At 41.3% G+C, this 24,059-nt stretch overlaps 1 protein-coding gene, 7 non-coding genes and 1 pseudogene across 10 annotated transcripts; 1 reads left to right on the forward strand and 8 right to left on the reverse strand.

Annotated features, from left to right (window-relative positions):
• Nucleotides 1–2,973: 2,973 nt before the first annotated feature.
• On the reverse strand, nt 2,974–6,500 carry LOC139387793 (large ribosomal subunit protein eL8-like; annotated as a pseudogene).
• Nucleotides 3,629–3,694, reverse strand: LOC139388850 (small nucleolar RNA SNORD24). The gene has a single exon (XR_011629373.1). It is a non-coding gene; the product is annotated as a small nucleolar RNA SNORD24 (small nucleolar RNA).
• On the reverse strand, nt 3,952–4,019 carry LOC139388845 (small nucleolar RNA SNORD36). The gene has a single exon (XR_011629368.1). It is a non-coding gene; the product is annotated as a small nucleolar RNA SNORD36 (small nucleolar RNA).
• LOC139388844 (small nucleolar RNA SNORD36) lies at nt 4,334–4,410 on the reverse strand. The gene has a single exon (XR_011629367.1). It is a non-coding gene; the product is annotated as a small nucleolar RNA SNORD36 (small nucleolar RNA).
• On the reverse strand, nt 4,664–4,731 carry LOC139388843 (small nucleolar RNA SNORD36). Its single transcript, XR_011629366.1, has one exon. It is a non-coding gene; the product is annotated as a small nucleolar RNA SNORD36 (small nucleolar RNA).
• On the reverse strand, nt 5,048–5,116 carry LOC139388848 (small nucleolar RNA SNORD24). Its single transcript, XR_011629371.1, has one exon. It is a non-coding gene; the product is annotated as a small nucleolar RNA SNORD24 (small nucleolar RNA).
• Nucleotides 5,443–5,511, reverse strand: LOC139388847 (small nucleolar RNA SNORD24). Its single transcript, XR_011629370.1, has one exon. It is a non-coding gene; the product is annotated as a small nucleolar RNA SNORD24 (small nucleolar RNA).
• LOC139388842 (small nucleolar RNA SNORD36) lies at nt 5,781–5,857 on the reverse strand. The gene has a single exon (XR_011629365.1). It is a non-coding gene; the product is annotated as a small nucleolar RNA SNORD36 (small nucleolar RNA).
• A 61-nt stretch (nt 6,501–6,561) lies between the features above and the next one.
• On the forward strand, nt 6,562–12,326 carry LOC139388335 (mediator of RNA polymerase II transcription subunit 22-like). Of its 3 annotated transcripts, XM_071134946.1 has the most exons (6): nt 6,565–6,653; nt 6,899–7,047; nt 7,755–7,910; nt 8,043–8,123; nt 8,437–8,645; nt 10,229–10,535. In XM_071134946.1, exons 2-6 carry the CDS (start codon nt 6,925–6,927, stop codon nt 10,428–10,430), a joined length of 771 nt encoding a protein of 256 aa, XP_070991047.1. In that variant the 5' UTR covers nt 6,565–6,653; nt 6,899–6,924; the 3' UTR covers nt 10,431–10,535. The 3 variants fall into 3 exon arrangements, with proteins under 3 accessions (XP_070991048.1, XP_070991049.1, XP_070991047.1); XM_071134947.1 differs by lacking the exon at nt 7,755–7,910 and having other exon boundaries at nt 6,562–6,653; nt 10,229–12,326; XM_071134948.1 differs by lacking the exon at nt 10,229–10,535 and having other exon boundaries at nt 6,563–6,653; nt 8,437–9,636.
• The last annotated feature ends 11,733 nt before the right edge of the window (nt 12,327–24,059 follow it).

Genomic DNA, 24,059 nt, shown 5'->3' on the forward strand with positions numbered 1-24,059 from the left:
AACAACAATTTAATCAATTTTAGAATTAGGCTGTAACTAAATGTGGAAAAAGTCAAGGGGTCTTAATACTTTCCAAATGCACTGTATGTGTACATATGTACCTCAGGCAGCAGGTAGCCGAGTGGTTAGAGCGTTGGACTAGTAACCGAAAGATAGCAAGACCGAATCCCCAAGCTGACAAGGTAAAAATCTGTCTTTCTGCCCCTGAACAAGGCAGTTAACCCACTGTTCCTAGGCCATCATCAACAACGACAGGTAATGTTTGTTATGTGAAAAGTTGTATTAAAAAAGAAGCTTGATAAACTAATAGGCTAATTTCCCAGCCAAGCAGATACAACTAGTGTAACTTTGGATGTGAAGTGCATTAGCAAAAAGCTTCATCCTTCCTTTGAACAAAATGTAATTTACAACTTGGCTGAGTATTATATCACCCTGTCACAGGCCAACCCAGTCAACACCACCTCATACGATTGCCTAATGCAGTTGTTCAAGTGATGTTCCGTTTGCAGCCAAGCATGAAGCATGGAGAAGACCAGCAAGAGGGCTCTCATCAGCATCACGCAGACATACCCCCACAGCGAGGGTATCTTGGTGGCACTGGAGAGGATGGCTGCAGTTTTATTGGCTCAACCAACTGTGCTATTTTGTTAAACTGTAATATCTTATGTTTCATCGAGTCGTGGCTGAACGACGACATTAATAACATACAGCTGGCGGGTTATACACTATCGGCAGGATAGAACAGCAGCCTCTGGTAAGACACGGCAGCAGCCTATGTATATTTGTAAACAGGTGGTGCACGATATCTAAGGAAGTCTCAAGGTTTTTCTCGCCTGAGGTAGAGTATCTCATGATAAGTTGTAGACCCCGCTATCTAACTAGTTTTCATCTGTATTTTTCGTAGCCGTTTACATACCACCACAGACCGATGCTATTACTAAAACCGCACTCAATGAGCTGTATACCGCCATAAACAAACAGGAAACCGCTCACCCAGAGGCAGCGCTCCTAGTGGCCCCGGGACTTTAATGCAGGGAAAATTAAATGAGTTTTACCTAACATCTATCAGCATGTTAAATGTGCAACCAGAGGGAAAAGAAACTCAAGACCACCTTTACTCCACACACAGAGATGCGTACAAAGCTCTCCCTTGCCCTCCATTTGGCAAATCTGACCATGATCGATCCTCCTGATTCCTGCTTACAAGCCAATATTAAAGCAGGAAGCACCAGTGACTCGGTCTATAAAAAAGTGATCAGGTGAAGCAGATGCTAAACTACAGGGCTGTTTTGCTAGCACAGACTGGAATATGTTCTGGGATACTTCCGATGGCATTGAGGAGTTTACCACATCAGTCACTGGCTTAATCAATAAGCGCATCAATTAAGTCGTCCCCATAATGATTGAACATACATTTCCCAACCAGAAGCCATGGATTACAGGCAGCATTTACACTGAGTTAAAGGGCAGAGCTGCCACTTTCAAGGAGCAGGACTCAAACCTGGAAGCTTATAAGAAATGCCACAATGCCCTCCGACGAAACATCAAACAGGCAAAGTGTCAGGACTGTCATATCTGCTCCAGCAACGCCCTCTACTGCTCATCCTGTGTCTCCTTGGCCTGCCACCACTCCCCCAGTACTCTCCCCCTCTGTGTTTGTGTGTGCGAGACAAGTGTGCTGGAGTCAGAGCAGATTCCCACCAGCTGCAATCTGTTCCATAATCAAGACCTCTACAAATACTCAGCCCTGCCACACTGCAAGATCATAATCTCTGCTCAGTCAGCCTACGTTTATAGCCATTTATTACTATTCCGATCCTGTTATTCTGTTGTGCCTGCTTGGCTGATGCGGTTTTCCTCTCCACTACAGTTCTGCCCGCTCCGACTCTGGTCCCTGTCTCCAGTCCCGCCATCCTGCAACTCTAGGGGGAGGGGAGGTGACATTCATATTGCACTGTACAGCTTTACCTAAGGTTTGGGGAATCAATGAAATGGGGTATCAGTCTACTCAATACCCAATATATTTTTTCCCAACATCCTCCTCAGTTATCAGACTCCAAAACATCCACACAGTATTGTTTTTCCTCTGGAATAATGTTCAATACACATAGGTTAACAATAAATGTCTCAATTCAGTTCTTTCAGAGTCCCACATTCAAAGCTACGACACAAATGTACTCTGGCTGTCACTGAGTAGACAGACACCCCATGTCATTGATCCACAGGTAAGGTTGTACAGCGAAATAAGTATGCCCGTAATTAAATTCTAAGTCCAATACATCCAGTGTGATTTCAGATTGTCTTTTGGTTTTATATAACATTTCAAACTCATTTAGCATGATCTATTCAATGTCATAATTATACTACTTGTATTCATTCGCATCAGTCAATGATACTTTTATTTTGAAGGCTAACCGCAAAGTCCACTATTGTGGCTAATCCTTATTGTGGCTAGATTCACATAGATGGGTCCGACCACCACCATTGATCAAATAAGAACCGTCTTATAAATTAGGGTTATTTTAAGATGACACAGCTAGCATAACTATAGCTACTGAAAAAAGATTGTCGTTTTGCTCTCCTTTTGGGGAAGAACATTGTTTCATACTCACCTACCTCTTCCTTATCATTCAAGGGACGTGCTGCTGTAAGTTAACTGGAAAAATGCCATGCCACTCTCCCGCTGTCTTTCCAGAGCACGCGCTGATACTGTAACTAGCATACTTTCTCTTCTCTTCGGTCACATGCTGCATTCTGTTATGTGAATGATTGGCTGAGCCACTTGTTCACATACAGCCAAACTTTTCCTCATCGGATCTACATGAGTTTCGTAGTTCACATTTTGCATTCAAAACGGCTAGTTTGCATTCCTTCAATTGACTGATTTCCTTTTCTGAACTCGGTAAAATTGTTGAATTTTTTTGTTCAGTATACACACAATCCAATCTGACAAAAGACCAGAAAAAAATAGCATATTTCTTGGAACATTTATTTTGATAGCAAACAGTTTATCCGAGCTTGGTGGCCAGTTCCTTGGCCTTTGCCTTCTCCAGCTTTGTGATGCGGGCTGTGGACTTGGGGCCCATGATACCACCTCCCCAGTGACGACGGATCTAGGAAAGGAAGCACATTGTCATGATTTAATTCAGCCTGGTGGGGAATGACATAAAGACATTTTAGAGAAAGGCGAAGACTGCAGCAATCTGGTGACTTTTGTGCCTCCAGATCCCCTCCAGTTATGTAGCAACAGGGGGGATATCGCAATATTTTTGACAATCGATATTTGACTCCAGTATCAGTTTGTAAAAAGGTAGCGCTAGCTAGAGCTAGTCTGCTGTGCCTGTGCCAAAAGGCTGGTATTTTTAATCCTATAGCTTGTTCTCAATCCCACAAAAAACAGTGAGCCAACATGTTCAGCACTACCATTTCCCCAATTGATCAGAACTTGTTTTCAGGTCCTCTGTCTCCCTGCAGCATACAGTGAGCAATACGTTTGAAACATAAAAATCACAATACATTTTGTATTGGCGTCTAAGTATCGTGAAATTGTATCGTGAGGTTCCTGCCAATTCCCTGCCCTGAAGCCATATACAGAAATTAACACATGCAAAGAGTCGTTAACAAAAATTGCATCAGTGATCCTAGTGGGTGTCAATATCCCTTTTAAGAGAGCAAATATGTCAAGTCATCTGCAAAACCAAAACGTGACCCACAAGATAATCCATTCCATCTTCAGGACACCAAAACATACTGGCTTGACTACTTGTCAATATTAACAAAGATGGTGGGCAGAACAGCCACTCACCTCCTCGTATCTGTCATTGTAGTTGGTCTTGATGGCTTCCACCAGCTTGGCAAGGGCACCTTTGTCCTCACTGAAAAGGTAGGAACATGTCATCAGTGCATCGTCACAAAGAACATTTGAGATCCAGTTAACACTGCACACAATCCTTTGGTTCATGGTTAAAAAGCTCATAAAGCAACATGTTCAGTTGAAGAAATTCATACATCATCGCCAAAGGATTTAATCAATATAATAAAGCACAAGTGCAAATTCCTAGGCGTAGGCCCACCACTTTCACAAATGTTTGGCTATGCCACCTGTTACTTACGGGTTTGTCTGTGTGAAGGCAACTGAAGTGCAGGTCTTTCTGTGCACCAGTCGTCCCAACCTGGCCTTTCCCTTGACAATGCAGTAAGGGACACCCATCTTACGACACAGAGCAGGCAGGAACACCACTAACTACAAAGGGGGAAAAGAAAATGTCAAGTATCTATTCTTTGTGGACCAAACACTTGACTGTGCTTTTGCTTCTCAACTACAATATTAGTCTTCGCTCAGAATTAAAAAGATTGTATGTTTTGATCCACATTGAGGATTCAGGTGAAGAAATTCAAGCATCATTGCAAAGAACCACATTAGCCCATGAATAATGATCAAGTCTGCAACAGCTCACCCATAATGAGCAAAATAAGCATAGAATAGTGAAAGGAGTCCTACCTCAATAGGGTCCACATCGTGGGCAATGACCACCAGCTGGGCCTTCTTGCTTTCCACTAGAGTGGTGACTGTGTTCACACCTATGGGAGAATTCAACATGTATATCAAAAACATGTTCAACTGCAAGTTCTGTTGAACTAGTCAAAAACAATTATTGAGGCTGATGCTCAGAGTTAAAAAGCTCAAACTACATGATTGTTTCAGGTGAAGAAATTCAAACATCATTGCATCAAGGCCAAAGTATGTAATCTAAAAATGACTTCAATCCCTCATGCCTCACCTGCGCGGAGAACAGGAGGCCTCTTGGTTGGGGTATCTCCCTTTCCAGCAGCCTTCTGCTCAGCGCGGGCCAGCAGCCTCTGCTTCTTCTCCTGCTTGGTCTCCGGCCTGTACTTGTGGGCCAGTTTGAACAGCTGTGTGGCTGCGGAGATACAGAATTAGTACATCCCACTGGATCTGAGGAATTGCAGAAAACACCTGTAACTCAAGTTGTCAAAAGTTAGGGATCCAGCCGAATAGCTTGAGGGTCTTTCAAGTACAGTAAGGTGCATCAGTGATCTTGGTGGGTGTCAACATTGCTGTTCAGTTAGCAAATATTCTTTCACATCATCTGCAAAACCCACAATATACCAGCCATCTTCAGAAACAATTCCCCCATGTCAATACACAACTCAGCAATATTGATAAGCCATTGCACAGACTTACCCGTCTGGCGGTCCAGTGCCTGGGTGAACTGGTTGATCGCAGGGGGGACCTTCAGACGCTTGTACAGGATGGAGCGCTGCCTCTGCAGGCGAATGTAGCGGGGCCATTTCACAAAGCGTGTCAGATCACGCTTGGGCTGGATGTCCTGACCTATAAACATGGGGGGGGGGTTAGTGCATCTAATCACTTTGGAATGAATAGAAAATAGCCTGAAGCCACTATAATCATGAAAGAAGTGCATCAGCGATCTTGGTGGGTTGTCTGCATTGTTGTTAAGATAGCAAATATTCTTTACATCATCTGCACATGCTGACATGGGAAAATGTCTAACAGTTGGTTAAAACATAATAGAAATCCCAGGCTGACTTTACTCACCAATGCCATAGTTCTTTGGCCTCTTCTCGAACAGGGGATTGACCACTTTCTTGGCCTCGTGCTTCTTGGCCACTGAAGGGGCGGGTGCCACCTTCTTCCCCTTAGACTTCTTGCCTTTAGGCTTTCAAAAACAGGTAGACTGGTCAGCATAACGTTAAACGGTCAAACACATTTAACAGAATATAACTTAACTGTGGCTTTAGCTCAGGGTTAAAAAGCTCGTGTTTTGAATCAACATAACAGATTCAGTTCAACAAATTCAAAGCATCATTGCAAAAGCCATTAATAAAATGTCTGTGCGAACAGACATCAACACTAGCGTCTTTGGAGGTAACGTTAGCTTTGGCTACCTAGTTAGCACATTTAACTACCCAGCTCTCAAAGGCATACAATGGTTTACTTGACAACTTCGAATTACTTGATAATTTGATATCCTTCACTACTACTGTTATGGATAATGAGTTAACGCAATCTGGGCGCATGGAACAGGCCGTGAGACCCGTAACCTAAACTGACGCGAAGTTAGGCCTTCGAGACTAGCTATCCCACTCGCTAGCTACGTTGCAATAGCCCTTTAGTCCCACATCAACTATACATTTTCCAAGATGCGTAAAAAGTGTAATGCATGATTTAACGTTTCCATAAACTGCATTTCAACAAATTCCTAGACACAGATGGTGTTAAAATAAACCACTCTGTGTGGGTGGTGTTCCTGCGGACAACTTCCAAGTGCCAAGTCATGGGAGATTTCGGATAAAACAGCAAAACATTATTAACATACCAATGTGAAATGGGTGCTTTGTTTATGTACGAAAAGTAAGAGTAACTTTTATGACACAAAAACATTTAAAAAATAAGATGATAAGGGATGAAAACATGTATCTTTCCCCACCAAACGAAATATCCATACACTCACCATGTTGGATCAGATAGAAAGGAAGACCTATGCATTGTGGGTAATTTAAGTTCCGCGATACCTTGATGTGACGTCATTAACAATCGACGGCAGGGTTGTTTTTGAACGGGATGTTTCTGTTTTTATAAATAGTATTTTTCAACAATGAATTTGAAGGTAATTGAGATTTCATGAATAATACTAGACTATATATAGGGTGCACAATCATAGGATATGTCTAAACATATTTGGTTCATGCATTTCTATGTACATTTTTGCAAGTGGAGGAAGTGAATACACTTGTGATAAGCTAACGTTACTAACGTTAGCCAGTGCCATGCACATGCCGTTTTATTTTTCTGGTTAACAACATAACTTTATGATCGTATTTTATGTTATTTATATTCTTTATGTGCTTTTAGTGGGTTTGTTCACGTTCCTGAATACTATGGCAAGCCAAAGAGCGCTACCTCAAAGCAAGGAGAGCCTTCTTCAGAACTACAACAAAAGACTGAAGGATGATATTAGGTCCATTCTAGACAACCTCACAGAAATCATCAAAACTGCAAAGGTAGCTGTAACATTACGATATTTGTGTGTGTGTGTGTGTGTGTGTGTGTGTGTGTGTGTGCGCGCGCCACGTGCGCAGCATGCAACCTGTGTAAAAAGTACAGTGAAATTCTTACCTTTTAGAGTTCTTTCCCAAAAATGCAGTGACAATAATAGTAATATTAATAATATAGATACTATAAAATAGAGTAGCAAATACAAGTAAAAATAAAAACCACATAAAAACTATGATGAGCGTTAAAGAAAATGAAAATGCAAATATGTACTGGTCAGTGCCAGTACCTTATTCAATGTGCAGGAGAGGTGGGTTTATACATAAAAAGTGACTGGTAGTAGGATACACATGTGAACATGCCTGAAAAGTTACTGGTAGCAGGAATATATTAATACTCATGGTAATATACTAATGGTAGAATATACATGTAAACATGAGTAATAGTGACCAGTAGCAGAATAAATAGATACAGTAAATACTATTGGTAATGGCAATCAATAATCATTGGACAGCTGCATAATGGAGTAATACATCTAATCAATAATAATTTTAGCAGCAGCGTAGGTTGTGTTTGAGTTTGTATAGACCTGTTGATGGTCTGTGGGAGAGGGAGAGCAGTTGTGGTTAGCAATTTTACCGTGTTATGGCCAGGGGATTAAAGCTGTTTAGGAGTCTGTTTGTCCGAGTCTTGATGCACTGGTAACGCCTGCCAGACTGGAGCATGGAGAACATGTCTCGGGTGGCTGGAATCTTTGGCAATTTCTCAGACACCACCTGGCATGTACGTCCTGGATAGCTGGGAGCTCGCTCCCAGTGGTGCCCTGGGCCGTCCGCACCACCCTCTTGTAGGGCCTTCCAGTCGCAGAGTGGTGAGACATAGTGTGTGTTTGTCTGTGTGAGAGAGAGAAACAGAAAAAGTGTTGATTTTTTACTGAAAGAATGATGGTTCAACTAAAAGAGTCATCTCTCCAACCAAAATGTGTTGGGTTGTTTTACTTCAGGTAGAGGATGAGACACAGGTCTCTCGGGCTACACAGGCTGAGCAGGACCATTATGAGATGCATGTCAGAGCAGCCAACATAGTAAGTACATTCATTATACTATACATACATACCACCCAGACTCCCTTGAAACTAAACAAGCTTGTCTTTAAACCCCAGAGTGTATATTCATGACACTAGTAAAGTAAATGATAAACATGGAATTTAATCCTGGCTCATGTTCATTGGGGGCATGAAACAGAAAACATTTGAAAATATTTTGCAACTAAAAACGTTGGTAGTCCTTCCCTGTTTCAGTCAGTGCTTTCCCCATTTGGTGCATAACGAACATGAGTGCATGTTACAAAGCAAAAGCACAAGTGATAATCCCAGTGCTTTGTTGTTGTGTCTAAAGGTGCGTGCGGGCGAGTCCCTGATGAAACTGGTGTCGGACTTGAAGCAGTTCTTGATCCTCAACGACTTCCCGTCAGTCAATGAGGCCATCAGCCTGCAGAACCAGCAGCTGCGCTCGCTGCAGGAGGAGTGCGACAAGAAGCTCACCTCGCTCCGCGACGAGATCGCCATCGACCTGTACGAGCTAGAGGAAGAATATTACTCCTCCAGGTACAAGTAGGCTCATACTGTACAGTCGTTGATCATTTGGCCTACTCCATCATGCCCTATAGCCCCAACATTATAGCACCTATACCCCTCACCGCCGTGCCTTATGAAGGGTTGATCTTACCCCACCACCTCAGTCATATCCATTAGTTCGTTATTGTCTTTGTATGTTGAGTCAACTTCATTAGAATATCTAAATGCCCGGGTTCAATAGATGATTGATCTATCTATGGTCAAAAATCAATTGCAGTACATTTAACGTGAGAATCTCATCTCATTTAGTTTAAAATTAAATGAAGTGCCTTGTTTGACATGCCTCTGGAAGTTTTTATCCTCATGTATGATAGATTGTAGGTCTCTACATGGTAAATGTTACACTCAATCATAAGTGTGGAGTTTCTAATGTATCTGGTTGCTATATTCTTCCTCAGTTCTTTGTAATAGGCAAATGGAAGTGATGAATAAGAGAACATGCATAGAGAGGAGGAAAGGGAAATGTCAGAAAAATACATGTTAAATGCTTTGTAGCATATTTCTTGGATTCTTATGAAGAACAAAAACTATGATACAATCACAAAATCACTGGAAGATTATTTATATTCAATTGTTGTAGTTTTTCCTCCATTAACATGTCTTTATAACCCCAAATATAAATTATGGATGTATAGGTAGATTAACCATTGTATAATCACACCAGCCATTTGAAGCTTTCTATGTTATTAATTTTCTATAGAATGTTTTTTGACTGGAAAGTTCTAGACATGTCTCAAATCCAATCTCTATGAGGGTTCCATAAACTTGTTTGAACAGAATCCAGTATCTCTACCGATTCCATCACTAGCTAGCCGACAAGTTACCAAGCCAGTAACCGTGCAAACTATGTTAACAAAGCATGAACATCAACTATGGCATTATGTATTAAGTCTATATCAGTCACCTACATAGACCCACCCTTAAACCCTTTTAAACTTTGAAAAATAAACTAGAGACAAAACAATGTAGTTCGTTGTCTAATTTGTTTAACTGAGAGAAATCTAGCTGTCTCTCTGGATGCTGCTTTTAGGCATGCAAGGTGTTGGGGCCACTCTTTTTCTCTGCCTTTGCATTTCCTGTTCTTACCCCTGCATCAGGACCTAATACACTTCTGGGATTATGGTTACAAAATTAGGTGATTTAGGTGTTTTAAGCACTCAGTTCAAGATGACCCAAAGCTAGTCATTGACCCTTTGCTCCAGGTCATGTTCCATTGATTGTGTTGCATTTGGAAATGGAAAAAACAAGCTATGAACGTGTTCAGTTGACCATCTTTGAGATCGCATTGAGGCTGTTAATAGCGAAGACGGACAGGAATGAAGACACACTTATGTATATAGGGATATCATCACAGCACCAGATAACATTTCTCTGTGATCCTTAGAGCTTAAGCTTGTCCTTTATACTGCTGTTTACTGACTTCTTGTGTGTATCATACCTGTCTGTCTCTTTTGTGCATGTGTGTGTGTGTGTCTGTACCAGATGTGAGTCTGCCCCTTCCTCTCTGTGCTTTGCTGATTCTATGCCCCCCTATGGTTTTTGTTCTGGTAAAGCTACAGTCAGTGGGACAGTACGGACCTGCCTCTGTGCGAGGCCTACCGGCGCGGGGACAGTTGGGCGTCCCCGGACGGGGGTGACACATCTAGGTCAGCCCAGGAGGGCGTGGAGGACACAGACGGACCCACCTCACAGGAAACTACCCCCAAACACAACTTAAACGGTCACGGGACCACTGGCGCGATAGATGAGCCCTAAAGCACTGGAGCAGACCATATGGATGGGCACAAAGACTGGTTGGGTGACAACGTCAAAAACATTATGCACACACATCGATGTGGCCGGAAGGCATGCATTTTTATGATTCTAAACGGTCAGATAGCTAACAACAATGACAAGAAGCTTCCAAGTGGGGAATTGTAGGTGGCTTTTTCACTAGCTACAGTTCAAGTCGGAAGTTTACATACATTTAGGTTGGAGTCATTTGAAAACTCGTTTTTCAACAACTCCACAAATATTTTGTGAACAAACTATAGTTTTGGCAAGTCGGTTAGGACATCTACTTTGTGCATGACACAAGTAATTTTTCCAACAACTGTTTACAGACAGATTATTTCACTTATAATTCCCTTTATCACAATTCCAGTGGATCAGAAGTTTACATACACTAAGTTGACTGTGCCTTTAAACAGCTTGGAAAATTCCAGAAAATTATGTCATGGCTTTAGAAGCTTCTGGTAGGCTAATTGACATAATTTGAGTCAATTGGAGGTGTACCTGTGGATGTATTTCAAGGCCTACCTTCAAACTCAGTGCCTCTTTGCTTGACATCATGGGAAAATCAAAAGAAATCAGCCAAGACCTCAACAATTGTAGACCTCCACAAGTCTGGTTCATCCTTGGGAGCAATTTCAAAACGCCTGAAGGTACCACGTTCATCTGTTCAAACAATAATATGCAAGTGGGACCACACACATGGGACCACACAGCCGTCATACCGCTCAGGAAGGAGACGTGTTCTGTCTCCTAGAGTACTTTGGTGGGAAAAGTGCAAATCAATCCCAGAACAACAGCAAAGGAACATGTGAAGATGCTGAAGGAAACAGGTACAAAAGTATTTATATCCACAGTAAAACGAGTCCTATATCAACATAACCTGAAAGGCCTCACAGCAAAGAAGAAGCCACTCCTCAAAAACTGCCATAAAAAAGCCAGACTACGGTTTGCAACTGCACATGGGGACAAATAGTCATTTTTGGAGAAATATCCTCTGGTCTGATGAAACAAAAATAGAACTGTTTGGCCATAATGGCCATCGTTATGTTTAGAGGAAAAGGGGGTAGCTTGCAAGCCGAAGGACACCATCCCAACCATGAAGCACGAGGGTGGCAGCATCAAACATGGGGGTGCTTTGCTGCAGGAGGGACTGGTGCACTTCACAAAATTGATGGCATCATGAGGGAGGAAAATTATGTGGATATATTGAAGCAACATCTTAAGACATTAGTCAGGAAGTTAAAGCTTGGTCGCAAATGGGTCTTCCAAATGGACAATGACCCCAAGCATAACTTCCAAAGTTATGGCTTAAGGACAACAAAGTTCAGGTATTGGAGTGGTCATCACAAAACCATGACACCAATCCTCTAGAACATTTGTGGGCAGAACTGAAAAAGTGTGTGCGAGCAAGGAGGCCTACAAACCTGACTCAGTTACACCAGCTCTGTCAGGAGGAATGGGCCAAAATTCACCCAAATTATTGTGGGAAGCTTGTGGAAGGCTACCTGAAACATTTGACCCAAGGTAACAATTTAAAGGCAATGCTGCCAAATGCTAATTGAGTGTATGTAAAATTCTGACCCACTGGGAATGTGAAGAAAGAATGCAAAGCTGAAATAATTATTATCTCTACTATTATTCTGACTTTTCACATTCTTAAAATAAAGTGGTGATCCTAACTGACCTAAGACAGGGAATTTTGTCTAGGATTAAATGTCAGGAATTATGAAAAACTGACTTTAAATGTATTTGGCTAAGGTGTATGTAAACTTCCGACTTCAACTGTATGTAACCATCAGTTGTAACGATGTATTTGAGAGAGAAGTGCTCATTGGGCAAATGTATTTGTGTTTTCAATAAACATTTGGAGACTAAATGTAGTTTACAATCCTGTCTGTTTTGTCCTATAGTTGCGCACAGGTCGGTTTGGTTGCTAAACAAATCAACCCTTCTATTGGAACAAGAATGGACCTCTCCCTCCATCACTGTGTATAACTATGGTTCTAACAACACTCCAAACTGCACAAACATCACACATATTGTATGAAATCATTAATGGTAATCAACTGTAACAGTTCATAAATGCTGTAAGATCTGTAGGAACGTATTTGAAATTTTAGTGTTGTTCATTCATGAATAGTTGGGACAAGATTAGAAGTAATAATACAACTAGTTTGAAGACTTAATTAGCTGGCCTAAGCACCTTAAAATGTGTCCCTGGATATCTAAGATTATAAAGGTTTTGTATTTTGCTCTTTCTGGTGTTAATATGCCCATTATGTACATTGTTGTTGATATTTCGTTAGGTGAAACACATTTCAGTTAACTCAGTGGCAGAGATGTACAGTATTACTAGATGCCATTTTCTTTCGTTCTGTTAAAACATGTTTAAATGTATGACTATAGGACAGCATGTCATGGACATGTTATTGGATTTCTTTTGCAGCAGTATTTTTTGTAATTTTGCAATTTCAGTTAGTAAGCGTTTGTTAATTCCATGAAGGACAAGTCAATAAAACATAATTATAAACTCAAGCTTCGGCCTCTTTAAAAAAATCCCAGATATTTCTGGAAAAATCTGAAAATGGATACTGCTACAACAAAAATACTTTTATTCTAACTTTGACACAAAAATTCTAAAATAGCATGGGAAATGTATTGTAGAAACCAAAGGTTTGGAATGACACCATCACATAATTCAGATTTATGACATTTCACATGCTATCTGCAATGGTAAAATACAAATATAGACAATACATAACATTGATCAAGTCCCAGACAATATAACAATGCTGGAAACAAAAAGGAGAAGGGGCTATAAAGACAAAGGTGTTCACGAGGAAAACAGGGAGATTTTTGTTTTCTGAAGAACATTTAGGGCTGGCTTCCAGGACACAGATTAAGCCTAGTCCTAGACTAAAAAGCATGTTTAGTAGAGATTTTTCAATTTCCAGTCCTAGGGCCAATCTGTCCCCAGTATCTGTGATTCCTCTTCTTGAACTTCTCGAAGTGGTAGTCATCAGTGGCCTTCTCGTTGTTTGGCCTCTTGCGATGTTTGGGTGGTTCCACAGCTGGGACAGACAAGTGCAGATTGACAGTTAGCTTCTCTAATAGGTCAAAATATGTCAGCTAAAAATATAAACATCTCTTCATCTCAGAAATACTTTGTTATCCTATCAGTATCAGCAGTTGATTCTCTCAAAATGGTGTGTGAATGTTTATATAGAGTACCAGTTAAAAGTTTGGAAAAACACCTAATCATTCCAAGGTTTTTCGTTATTTAAATGTTTTTTCTACATTGTAGAATAATAGTGAAGACATCAAAACTATGGAATAACACATATGGAATCATGTAGTAACCAAAAAAGTGTTAAACAAATCTAAATATATTTTATATATTCGAGATTCTTCAAAGTGACCACCCTTTGCCTTGATGACAGCTTTGCAAAATCTTGGCATTCTCTCAACCAGCTTCATGAGGTAGTCACCTGGAATGAATTTCAGTTAACAGGTGTGCCTTGTTAATTTGTGGAATTTCTTCCCTTAATGTGTTTGAGCCAATCAGTTGTGTTGTGACAAGGTAGGGGTGGTATACAATAGATAGCCCTATTTGGTAAAAGACAAAGTCCATGTTATGGCAAGAACAGCTCAAATAAGCAAAGTGAAACAACAGTCCATCATTACTTTAAGACATGAAGGTCAGTCAATCAGGAAAAGTACAAGAACTTTGTAAGTTTCTTCAAGTCCAGACGCAAAAACCATCAAGCGCTATGATGAAACTGGCTATCATGAGGACCGCAACAGGAAAGGAAGACCCAGAGTTACCTCTGCTGCAGAGGATAAATTACAGCCCAAATAAATGCTTCACGGAGTTCAAGTAACAGACACATGTCAACATCAACTGTTCAGAGGAGACTGAATCAAGACTTCATGGTCGAATTTCTGCAAAGAAACCACTACTAAAGGACACCAATAATAAGAAGAGACTTGCTTGAGCCATGAGAAACATGAGCAATGGACATTAGACGCAGTATAGGGGGTAGTGCGTACGGCCCAGTACATAACTGGGGCTAAGCTGCCTGCCATCCAGGACCTCTACACCAGGCGGTGTCAGAGGAAGGCCCTAAAAATTGTCAAAGACCCCAGCCACCCCAGTCATAGACTGTTCTCTCTACTACCACATGGCAAGCGGTACCGGAGTGCCAAGTCTAAGACAAAAAGGCTTCTCAACAGTTTTGTGACAGCCATAATCAAATGGCTACCCAGACTATTTGCATTGTGTGCCCCCCCAGCCCCTCTTTTACGCTGATGCTGCTCTCTGTTTATCATATATGCATAGTCAAATCAAATCAAATTTATTTATATAGCCCTTCGTACATCAGCTGATATCTCAAAGTGCTGTACAGAAACCCAGCCTAAAACCCCAAACAGCAAGCAATGCAGGTGTAGAAGCACGGTGGCTAGGAAAAACTCCCTAGAAAGGCCAAAACCTAGGAAGAAACCTAGAGAGGAACCAGGCTATGTGGGGTGGCCAGTCCTCTTCTGGCTGTGCCGGGTGGAGATTATAACAGAACATGGCCAAGATGTTCAAATGTTCATAAATGACCAGCATGGTCGAATAATATTAAGGCAGAACAGTTGAAACTGGAGCAGCAGCACAGCCAGGTGGACTGGGGACAGCATGTCAGGTAGTCCTGGGGCATGGTCCTAGGGCTCAGGTCCTCCGAGAGAGAGAAAGAGAGAAGGAGAGAATTAGAGAACGCACACCTAGATTCACACAGGACACCGAATAGGACAGGAGAAGTACTCCAGATATAACAAACTGACCCTAGCCCCCCGACACATAAACTACTACTGCAGCATAAATACTGGAGGCTGAGACAGGAGGGGTCAGGAGACACTGTGGCCCACTCCAAGGACACCCCCGGACAGGGCCAAACAGGAAGGATATAACCCCACCCACTTTGCAAAAGCACAGCCCCCACACCACTAGAGGGATATCTTCAACCACCAACTTACCATCCTGAGACAAGGCTGAGTATAGCCCACAAAGACCTCCGCCACGGCACAACCCAAGGGGGGGGGGAAACCCAGACAGGATGACCACATCAGTGACTCAACCCACTCAGGTGACGCACCCCCTCCAGGGACGGCATGAGAGAGCCCCAGTAAGCCAGTGACTCAGCCCCTGTAATAGGGTTAGAGGCAGAGAATCCCAGTGGAAAGACGGGAACCGGCCAGGCAGAGACAGCAAGGGCGGTTCGTTGCTCCAGAGCCTTTCCGTTCACCCTCCCACTCCTGGGCCAGACTACACTCAATCATATGACCCACTGAAGAGATGAGTCTTCAGTAGAGACTTAAAGGTTGAGACCGAGTTTGCGTCTCTGACATGGGTAGGCAGACCGTTCCATAAAAATGGAGCTCTGTAGGAGAAAGCCCTGCCTCCAGCTGTTTGCTTAGAAATTCTAGGGACAATTAGGAGGCCTGCGTCTTGTGACCGTAGCGTACGTGTAGGTATGTACGGCAGGACCAAATCAGAGAGATAGGTAGGAGCAAGCCCATGTAATGCTTTGTAGGTTAGCAGTAAAACCTTGAAATCAGCCCTTGCTTTGACAGGAAGCCAGTGTAGAGAGGCTAGCACTGGAGTAATATGATCAAATTTTTTGGTTCTAGTCAGGATTCTAGCAGCCGTATTTAGCACTAACTGAAGTTTATTTAGTGCTTTATCCGGGTAGCCGGAAAGTAGAGCATTGCAGTAGTCTAACCTAGAAGTGACAAAAGCATGGATTAATTTTTCTGCATCATTTTTGGACAGAAAGTTTCTGATTTTTGCAATGTTACGTAGATGGAAAAAAGCTGTCCTTGAAATGGTCTTGATATGTTCTTCAAAAGAGAGATCAGGGTCCAGAGTAACGCCGAGGTCCTTCACAGTTTTATTTGAGACGACTGTACAACCATTAAGATTAATTGTCAGATTCAACAGAAGATCTCTTTGTTTCTTGGGACCTAGAACAAGCATCTCTGTTTTGTCCGAGTTTAAAAGTAGAAAGTTTGCAGCCATCCACTTCCTTATGTCTGAAACACATTCTTCTAGCAAGGGCAATTTTGGGGCTTCACCATGTTTAATTGAAATGTACAGCTCTGTGTCATCCGCATAGCAGTGAAAGTTAACATTATGTTTTCGAATAACATCCCCAAGAGGTAAAATATATAGTGAAAACAATAGTGGTCCTAAAACGGAACCTTGAGGAACACCGAAATTTACAGTTGATTTGTCAGAGGACAAACTATTCACAGAGACAAACTGATATCTTTCCGACAGATAAGATCTAAACCAGGCCAGAACTTGTCCGTGTAGACCAATTTGGGTTTCCAATCTCTCCAAAAGAATGTGGTGATCGATGGTATCAAAAGCAGAACTAAGGTCTAGGAGCACGAGGACAGATGCAGAGCCTCGGTCCGATGCCATTAAAATGTAATTTACCACCTTCACAAGTGCCGTCTCAGTGCTATGATGGGGTCTAAAACCAGACTGAAGCATTTCGTATACATTGTTTGTCTTCAGGAAGGCAGTGAGTTGTTGCGCAACAGCCTTTTCTAAAATTTTTGAGAGGAATGGAAGATTTGATATAGGCCGATTAGTTTTTTATATTTTCTGGGTCAAGGTTTGGCTTTTTCAAGAGAGGCTTTATTACTGCCACTTTTAGTGAGTTTGGTACACATCCGGTGGATAGAGAGACGTTTATTATGTTCAAAATAGGAGGGCCAAGCACAGGAAGCAGCTCTTTCAGTAGTTTAGTTGGAATAGGGTCCAGTATGCAGCTTGAAGGTTTAGAGGCCATGATTATTTTCATCATTGTGTCAAGAGATATAGTACTAAAACACTTGAGCGTCTCTCTTGATCCTAGGTCCTGGCAGAGTTGTGCAGACTCAGGACAACTGAGCTTTGAAGGAATATGCAGATTTAAGGAAGAGTCCGTAATTTGCTTTCTAATAATCATAATCTTTTCCTCAAAGAAGTTCATGAATTTATCACTGCTAAAGTGAAAGTCATCCTCTCTTGGGGAATGCTGCTTTTTAGTTAGCTTTGCGACAGTATCAAAAAGGAATTTCGGATTGTTCTTATTTTCCTCAATTAAGTTAGAAAAATTGGATGATCGAGCAGCAGTAAGTCACTTTATCTATACATTCATGTACATACTACCTCAATCAACCTGACTAACAAGTGTCTGTATGTAGCCTCGCTACTGTATATAGTTTCGCTACTGTTATTTTTCACTGCATTTTTACTGTTGTTTTTATTTCTTTACTTACCTATCAACTAATACGTTTTTGCACTATTGATTAGAGACTGTAAGTAAGCATTTTACTGTAAGGTCTACAACTGTTGTATTCGGAGCATGTGACAAATAAACTTTGATTTGATTTGAGACCGGTGGAAATCTGTTCTTTGGTCTGATGATTCCAAATTTGAGGTTTTTGGTTCCAACCGCCATATCTTTGTGAGACGCAGAGTAGGTGAACAGATGATCTCAGCATGTGTGGTTCCCACCGTAAAGCATGGAGGAGGATGTGTAATGGAGTACGTGTAATAGTGTGCGGGTGCTTTGCTGGTGATACTGTCTGTGATTTATTTAGAATTCAAGGCACACTTAACCAGCATGGCAACCACAGCATTCTGCAGCGATATGCCATCCCATCTGGTTTGAGCTTAGTGGGACTATCATATGTTTCTCAACTGGACAATGACGCAACACACACCTCCAGGCTTTCTAAGGGATATTTGACCAAGAAGGAGAGTGATGGAGTTCTGCATCATATGACCTGGCCTCCAGAAACACCTGACCTCAACTCAATTGAGATGGTTTGGGATGAGTTGGACTGCAGAGTGAAGGAAAAGCAGTCAACAAGTGCTCAGCAAATGTGGGAACACCTTTAAGAATGTTGAAAAAGCATTCCAGGTGAATAGCTCATGAAGCTGGTTGAGAGAATGCCAAGCGTGTGCAAAGCTGTCTTCAAGGCAATGGGTGGCTAATTTGAAGAATCTAAAATATAAATATATTTTGATTTGTTTTGGTTACTACATGATTCCATATGTTTTAGTTCATGGTTTTGATGTATTCACTATTATTCTACAATGTAGAAAATAGTACAAATAAAGAAAAAACCCTTGAATGAGTGTGTCCAAATTTTGACAAGTTTTGACACATCTGTACTGACCTCGCTTTCTGGATGATAGTGGGGTGAACAGGCAGTGGCTCAAGTGGTTGTTGTCCTTTATGATCTTTTTGGCCTTCCTGTGACAGGTGCTGTAGGTGTCCTGGAGGGCAGGTAGTTTTCCCCCGGTGATGCGTTGGGCAGACCGCACCACATTCTGGAGAGCCCTGTGGTTGCGGGCGGTGTAGTTGCCGTAACAGGTGGTGATACAGCCCGACAGGATGCTCTCAATTGTGCATCTGTAACAGTTTGTGAGGGTTTAGGTGCTGTTAAACCTTTTTCACCACACTTTGTCTCTATACTGACGTTTTGCCTGTTTGATTGCCTTGTGGAGGGAATAACTACACGGTTTGTATTCTGCCATATTCTCAGTCTTCTTGCCATGTTTATAGTTATAGTCGGAAGTTTACATACACTTAGGTTGGAGTCATTAAAACTTGTTTTTCAACCACTCCACAAATGTATTGTTAACAAACTATAGTTTTTGCAAGTCGGTTAGGACATCTACTTTGTGCATGACACAAGTCATTTTTCCAACAATTGTTTACAGACAGATTATTTCACTTATAATTCACTGTATCACAATTCCAGTGGGTCAGGAGTTTACATACACTAATTTGACTGTGCCTTTAAATAGCTTGGAAAATACCACAAAATGATGTCATGGCTTTTGAAGCTTCTGATAGGCTAACTGATATAATTTGAGTCAATTGGAGGTGTACCTGTGGATGTATTTCAAGGCCTACCTTCAAACTCAATGCCTCTTTGCTTGACATCATGGGAAAGTCAAAAGAAATCAACCAAAAAATGTAGACCTCCACAAGTCTGGTTCATCCTTGAGAGCAATTTCCAAAATACTGAAGGTACCTTCATACCGTTCAGGAAAGAGATGCGTTCTGTCTCCTAGAGATGAACGTACTTTGGTGGAAAAAGTGCAACTCAATCCCAGAACAACAGCAAAGGACCTTATGAAGATGCTGGAGGAAACAGGTACAAAAGTATCTATATCCACAGTAAAACGAGTCCTATATCGACATTACCTGAAAGGCCGCTCAGCAAGGAAGAAGCCACTGCTCCAAAACCGCCATAAAAAAATGCCAGACTATGGTTTGCAGCTGCATATGGGGACAAAGATCGTCATTTTTGGAGAAATGTCCCCTGGTCTGATGAAACAAAAATATAACTGTTTGGCCATAATGTCCATCGTTTTGTTTGGAGGAAAAAGGGGGAGGCTTGCAAGCCGAAGAACACCATCCCAACCGTGAAGAACGGGGGTGGCAGCATCATGTTGTGGAGGGACTGGTGCACTTCACAAAATAGATAGCATCGTGAGGAAAGACAATTATGTGGATAAATTGAACCAAGATCTCAAGACATCAGTCAGGAAGTTAAAGCTTGGTCACAAATGGGTCTTCCAAATGGACAATGACCACAAGCATACTTCCAATGTTGTGGCAAAATGGCTTAAGGACAACAAACTCAAGGTATTGGAGTGGCCATCACAGTTTTGTGCGAATGCTGTCATCTATCCACAGTTTCTGGTTAGGATAGGATTTAATAGTCACAGTGGGTACATCTCCCTTACACTTCCTGATAAACTCAGTCACCGTATCAGTATATTCGTCAATGTTATTTTTGGAGGCTGCCAGGAACATATCCCTGTCCACGTGATACAAAACAATCTTGAAGAGTTGATTCCGATTGGTTAGACCAGCGTTGAATAGTTCTTAGCACAGGTACATACTACAGTCAATGTGTGTTGATAGAACTTCGGGCAGACTTTTTCACAAATTAGCTTTTTTTTAAATCCCCACCTACAATAAATAGGATATGTGGTTTCCAGTTTGCATAACGTCCAGTGAAGTTCTTTGAGGGCCGTTGGGGTGGATATTGGGGGGATATACACGGCTGTGACTATAACCAAAGACAATTATCTTGGGAGATAATACGTCGGCATTTGATTGTGAGTTATTCTAGGTCGGGTGAACAAAAGGCCTTGAGTTCCTGTATGTTATCACAATCGCACCATGAGTCGTTAATCATGAAACATGCAACCCCGCCCTTCTTCTTCCCGGAGAGATATTTATTACTGTATGCGCAATGAACTTAGAACCCAACTGGCTAGACGGACTAGTATATCCCGAGAGAGCCAAGGGCTATTTGCCCGAGGCCTCCTCTGTAAAGATTATGTTCTTTATCTTAGCACCGAGGAATAAGGAAATAAACAATGCTCTTTATCCAAGCCTTAGGGGGTCAAACAAGATGTGCTTAAAGATAGTAATAGAGATAAACAAACACCAAAGCTGCTGTGCAAGGTTTTCAGTCACTGGATTTGTTGCGGTAAGATTATTGCCGACATTAATACAGTTTCAACAAGTGCAAAAAAACGAACTACACCAAGCTCCAAAACCTGGGCACTACCACAGCCGTAGAAACATTTTGAGACAACTCACTAAATGCCTAGGTCAACTTCGGGGACAACATCTCATGTCTTCTTGGTCCGGATGTTCTCCGGCAACTCGTACAGGAGGTCTTATGTGTTCCTTCACCTTCAACTTTCTGTTCCTCCACTACCACCAAGCCCTTCTTTGGTTCTGTCTCAATGTACTTCATCCTAGCCACGAGGACAGGGGGAGAGAAAATGCAAAAATATATAGCTTCCAGATATAGAACTTCAAAATTGTGACCAGTAGAGAAAATAGAAAAATACAGAACTTTGAATATATGTAACCTTAAAATTGTGACAGGTAGAGAACATTATAAAAATGTATAGCTTCCTATTGTGCCTAATTCTACTTCCTAACATTGCAACCAGGGATGACTGTAGACTATAGAATTAGGGATTAGAATACTAGAATGGACATGATGAACCTTCTTATGATGGCATAATAGACAGCCATTTTGGTCAGGGAGTTGGTCAACCATGGTTTGCCAGTGTTGTGATAAGATATTGTGTAAAATTAGGAATTTGAATAATTGATCTGCACTGTTTGTTTGTTAGCTGGCTAGCCAGTTTTACAGGAATGATGCTATAAATGTTTCAAAACAACTGCCAATATGCCAACATTCCATTCAAACATTGCAGTCAATCCACAGCCACACACTGGCTGAAATCAGTTGAAGATTGGATTTACACAAGTTGTAAGTGTAACAAGTACCGCTATTGTATCATATAACAGCACTCCAATAGCACTTTCCAAGAAAATACAAATGTAGATATTTATGGTATGTTTACATATATTATAGAGGATATTTATACAGAAAATGGGTATGAAACCTATATAAACTGTATTTATAATTTTTGACAATTCTAGGTTGACAATAATTCCATTACACAATTTCTGATATCACATGCCTTACTTTTATTTTCCGCATGAAGTAAAATCAGGATTATGCCATTAATTCCAATTAGACTGGTTTGAGAGTTTATGACATAGCCCCTGTAGTAATTTATCCTAATATTGGGGGCATTTGAGTGGCTAAAGCAACCGACTAGACCAAAGTCGAGGAGTGAAGTCGGAGGTAAATCTGCAATTGACAAAAGTCGGACACAAATGCCTTTTTTCCAACAGAAAAGCTCAGATCAACATGGCAGTGTTACAATTGTTTATAATATGGTTTCTTTATAATGTCTAAAAAAAACAATTATCCAACACCCATTCACAAACTGAAATTATGTGTGTACATTATACAATCAATTCGTGAGAGAGAGCCTCAATCTCATGTATTTATTCACTGTAGGCTACACATGGTTCTCGTTTCAATCCAGGGATAGTGTTGTGGACGGGCCAGGCTACCGGATCTCCTTGCCCGTCTAAATAATTATTTATTTTACCGAGACGCACATGGACAGAAAGAAGCATCAATCTCTGTTAAAACATCCGAGCGAGCGAAACAGCGCCCCACTGTCTCACTATGTCAAGCCCATGTATCTGATGCTGTCTGGACCAAAAGAGTCATGTCATACTATTTCTGGCCAGACTGCACCCGATACATGGGCTACACATTGAGTTGCGCTGTTTCGCTCACTCGGATGCTTTCTCCAGTGACATAGTTTCAGCAGAGAGGAAGAGGTGAAGCGAGAGGGCTCACTCTCGCCAAAATCTGTCCAGAATAAGACAATGCGTTTTTATGGGCATAATATGCTAACCTAAGCTTGTTGCCTGCCTTCCGGCCTTTGAGACAAAACTCTCATTGTTAGGGTAGAGACATGAGCATCTTGTCATTATATACAGATCTCTGGTTTCACCCTTTTGCGAATTGTATATGAAAGTTGGCGGGTGCACAGTTAGGATGCTGGATTGCCCTAAATTAAATTGATGTTTCGCCAAAATAATATAATTACTCCTGTCTAAATAAAATAATTAAAAATACTTCACCAGCGAGCATGACTTAGCCACAGAGTATCATTAGCCTATGCCTATTTGGGAAGCACGTAATTTGGGTAGTGCGTGTGGCAATAGGTCTAACTGATTGAGTTGAGTCTGTCAGTGAAAAGCGTCTAAAATATGTGTGAAGATAATATGTGTCTTGAGTATAATATAAAGTTGCATCAAGAAGAAGAGGGGTGTGATTTAATGAAAGTTTGAGTTTTATCGCGTTTTATTTGAATTTGGCACTATGCATTTCCTGAGGCAATTGGCCACTTGAGACGCTAGCCTCTTCCCTATCCATAAGAGGATAACTTCTTAGGGCTAGGCCCCCTTTTTTCTCCACTTCCTGCCTGAATGACGTGCCCAAAGTAAACTGCCTGAAGCCAGGATATACATGTAATTGGTACCATTGGAAATAAAACACTTTGAAGTTTGTTAGAAATGTTAAAATAATGTAGGAGAATATAACACAATAGATATGGTAAGAGAAAATCCAAAGAAAAACCAACCGGAAATCTATTTTTTGAGAGACCATCCTCTTAGAAATGCAAGAGAAAGGTCATATTGAAAAGTAGCTCCCTGGATGCAATTCCTATGGCTTCCACAGGGTGTCAGCAGTCTATGTTCAAGGTTACAGGCTTGTAACTTCAAAAACTCATAAGAAATAACTGTTTAAGTAGGATACAGTCTTGGAAATTCGTGTTTGTGCACGCCATGAAGACATTACGCACCTGCTAAAATCGGTTTCCTATTGAACATACTTCTTTCCAAAATAAACATTATAGTTTGATTACATTTTAGGGTATCTGAGGAGAAAATATAAATGTATTTTGACTTTCAAAAGTAAGTGAATATTTAATCATTATATGTGAATGTATGAAACCTGTGCTGGTGGAAAAATATTTTGATGTGGGGCGCCATCCTCAAACAATCGCATGGCATGTTTTCGCTGTAATAGCTACTGTAAATCGGACAGTGCAGTTGTATTAACAATAATTGAAGCTTTCAGCCGATATAAGAC

Source organism: Oncorhynchus clarkii, chromosome 29 (assembly GCF_045791955.1).
Source record: "Oncorhynchus clarkii lewisi isolate Uvic-CL-2024 chromosome 29, UVic_Ocla_1.0, whole genome shotgun sequence".
NCBI lineage: Eukaryota > Metazoa > Chordata > Actinopteri > Salmoniformes > Salmonidae > Oncorhynchus > Oncorhynchus clarkii.